The 2,636-nt window shown below is 31.1% G+C and overlaps 1 protein-coding gene across 1 annotated transcript in view; it reads right to left on the bottom strand.

Annotated features, from left to right (window-relative positions):
• Nucleotides 1-667: 667 nt before the first annotated feature.
• The window catches only part of LOC100183100 (quinone reductase-like), a 4,295-nt gene continuing 2,326 nt past the window's right edge, over nucleotides 668-2,636 (bottom strand). Inside the window, exons 4-5 of the mRNA XM_002121576.5 lie at nucleotides 1,532-1,674; nucleotides 668-1,288 (exon numbers count right to left, since the gene is read on the bottom strand). Of these exons, the coding sequence (XP_002121612.2) occupies nucleotides 1,190-1,288; nucleotides 1,532-1,674 (242 nt within the window). The 3' untranslated portion in view covers nucleotides 668-1,189. The remainder of the gene's footprint in view (nucleotides 1,289-1,531; nucleotides 1,675-2,636) is intronic.

A 2,636-nucleotide genomic window follows, 5' to 3' on the forward strand; every position in this document is an offset into this window, starting at 1 on the left:
TGTTTGGCCTTTTTCTTTTGTAAATTTTAGACTATTGTCAGTGGTCAAGGTTTTATTTGCTCTGTATATAGTTAGTGTGAAGAGGTATTTTGGCCTATATGTTGTAGGTTGCTATCATAGCTGTAACTTTACAATTTATGCTATTTTTAATTTGTTTTAAGCATAGGACTTTTTAGTATGAGAAAGACAGTCTAATATGTGTGAAGTTAGTGTAAGCAATAGGTTGCTGCCATTATTGTAATGTTACTCTTGTTGATATCATTGCTGTAATGCTACAATTTGTGCTATTTTTAATTTGTTTTAAGCATAGGACTGTTTAGTATAAGAAAGACAGTTTAATATGTGTGAAGTTAGTGTAAGGAATAGGTTGTTGTCATTATTGTAATGTTACTCTTTAAGATTGAAACTACTTTTATCCAGCTTTTTGTTATACAAGCACATGCAGTTGGTTCATTGTTTTAGTTTTGCAGAACTGTGTTGTTCACTTGTGTGCTAAAACTGCTAAGGTCTTGCTGTCTTGACTAAGTTAAATCTATGGTTTAATGTAATCTCTCACTTATCTGTTTTGTTTAAATACATAGTGGTTAGCCTTGGGGCAAACTTAAGCACATTCCAAAAGGAATTAACTCATAATTAATTAATTAAAGGGTTTAACATTATACGAACATAAATTTTTCGACACCTATTTTATTAAATTTTATGCAATAACCACAGGTAAGAGTGCAATAATGTTGTAGCTTCGGATAGGCATATATAGTGCATGACAGGTATTGGATAATTACATTTGTAAAAAATTTTTCTTTAAAAGCATATATTTTGATTTTTCAAACTGTATCAATTTTCCAAAGAGCAATTATTCATTGTTACATCTGTACACAGAATACATACTTTGTGCAATTGGTTTGAGACGGGTAGCATGTATTGTTGCATTAGTTACTCTTCAAGTAAACTTGATGTGTACTTTCTTTGAAATTGGATAAAATGTAGGTGAGGAAAACATTTTTGCCTCTGGTAGCATGTTTTTGCAATAGTAAGTCGTATATAAAATAACAAAGTTGTGAAGGTTTAATGTGTACTATTTGTATAAACACAAAGTATCTGTAACTTGAAACTTAAACATACATTTTTAAAAAAAACATAAAATGCAATATTAAAAATACTACATTGCTGACTGTTGGTGTACAAGATTTTAAAAATTTTCTTTCACAGCTCTTTGTGCCTTAGCAGCATTTGCCCACCACTCCAACTGAGCTAACAGTTTTCCAACCGCACTGTCCATATGTTTACCCTGTAAATACCAAAACCCATCCATGAGATTAAATCTTATCTAAGAAATATTTAAAAGGAAAAATCAATAATTTATCCATGTACATTATTAATTTTACAATTTCAAGAAAATTTACAAATTTCTTTAAACCAAAATTTTTTGTTATTAATAATATATATATAAATAATATATACATTAACATATTGAGCTAATTGACTTTCTCTTTTTAGTTTGTAAAATAGTAAAATACAAATCAGAATTTACCCCTTCACTATCTAATGGTTCACCAGATTCACTAATAGCTGTATGAACTTGTGGAATGGTAAACATGTTTGAAACACTAATGCATCCAAGTTCACCAAGCAGAGATCTTAATTGAACACCTGCTCGTGCCCCACCCACTGAACCTGTGATAGAAATTGTGTAAACACATGTTAAAGCATGCGGAGTGCTTATTAAGATAACCAATATAATTTAGATACTCGTTACATTAGATACACACTGCACAAAGTTAGCAGACAGGAGGTGTTTAAAACAGAACACTGTTCTGTGTTATAACCACTGTCATAACCCCGCTATGTTAAGATATTAAAGTTAATTCTATTCATTTAAAGAGAACATTTTGCAAAAAGAATGAACTTAAAATATCTAAAGATGTTATTACACTTACAAGAATTAAGATATATACAGTCACTGGCGTAGAGTACAGCCGTGCGGGAGTGCGACGCACTCCTGCCAATTTAGGAATTCACTATTCTTGTTTAATGCACGACTACTGCACGCGCGTATAATGTTTCGACGATAACATTAATTCATAAAGAAATGTGTTAAAATTTGACTTATATTTGCGCAAACACGATTATTACAACATAACATCGTATTGTTTGTAAATATGCCGCAAATCACGCCCATTTTACACCTCCATGATTGACCAATCAGAAACAAAGGAATCGTGGATTAACTAGCATTATTACGTGTGCTTAGGGATGCACATTACAGAATTTCGAATCCATGAGATTCGAATCCTTTTGCATTCGAATCTAATTACGGGATTCGGTATTCTGTTTAATGTTAATGACGTCATTACACGTCATCTCATATACTATATTAACAATTTTTGAAAGTTATTAATTTTGAAAAAAAAAAATTTTTGTGTTTGTGGGACTTTCGAGAGTAAACGTTTCGTAACGTCTTTTCATAGCCTGCTATACGTTTCATGACGCAAAAACTACCTAATAGTACAATTTTTAATCATTTTACAACTCAAGATCCAACAAGGCTGTTATGAAAGGGTCAATAAACTGACTTTTGTGGGTAAATTTTTTCTCCTATAAATATAAAAAGATTCGAAATTCTAGATTCGGAATTC

Source organism: Ciona intestinalis, chromosome 7 (assembly GCF_000224145.3).
Source record: "Ciona intestinalis chromosome 7, KH, whole genome shotgun sequence".
NCBI lineage: Eukaryota > Metazoa > Chordata > Ascidiacea > Phlebobranchia > Cionidae > Ciona > Ciona intestinalis.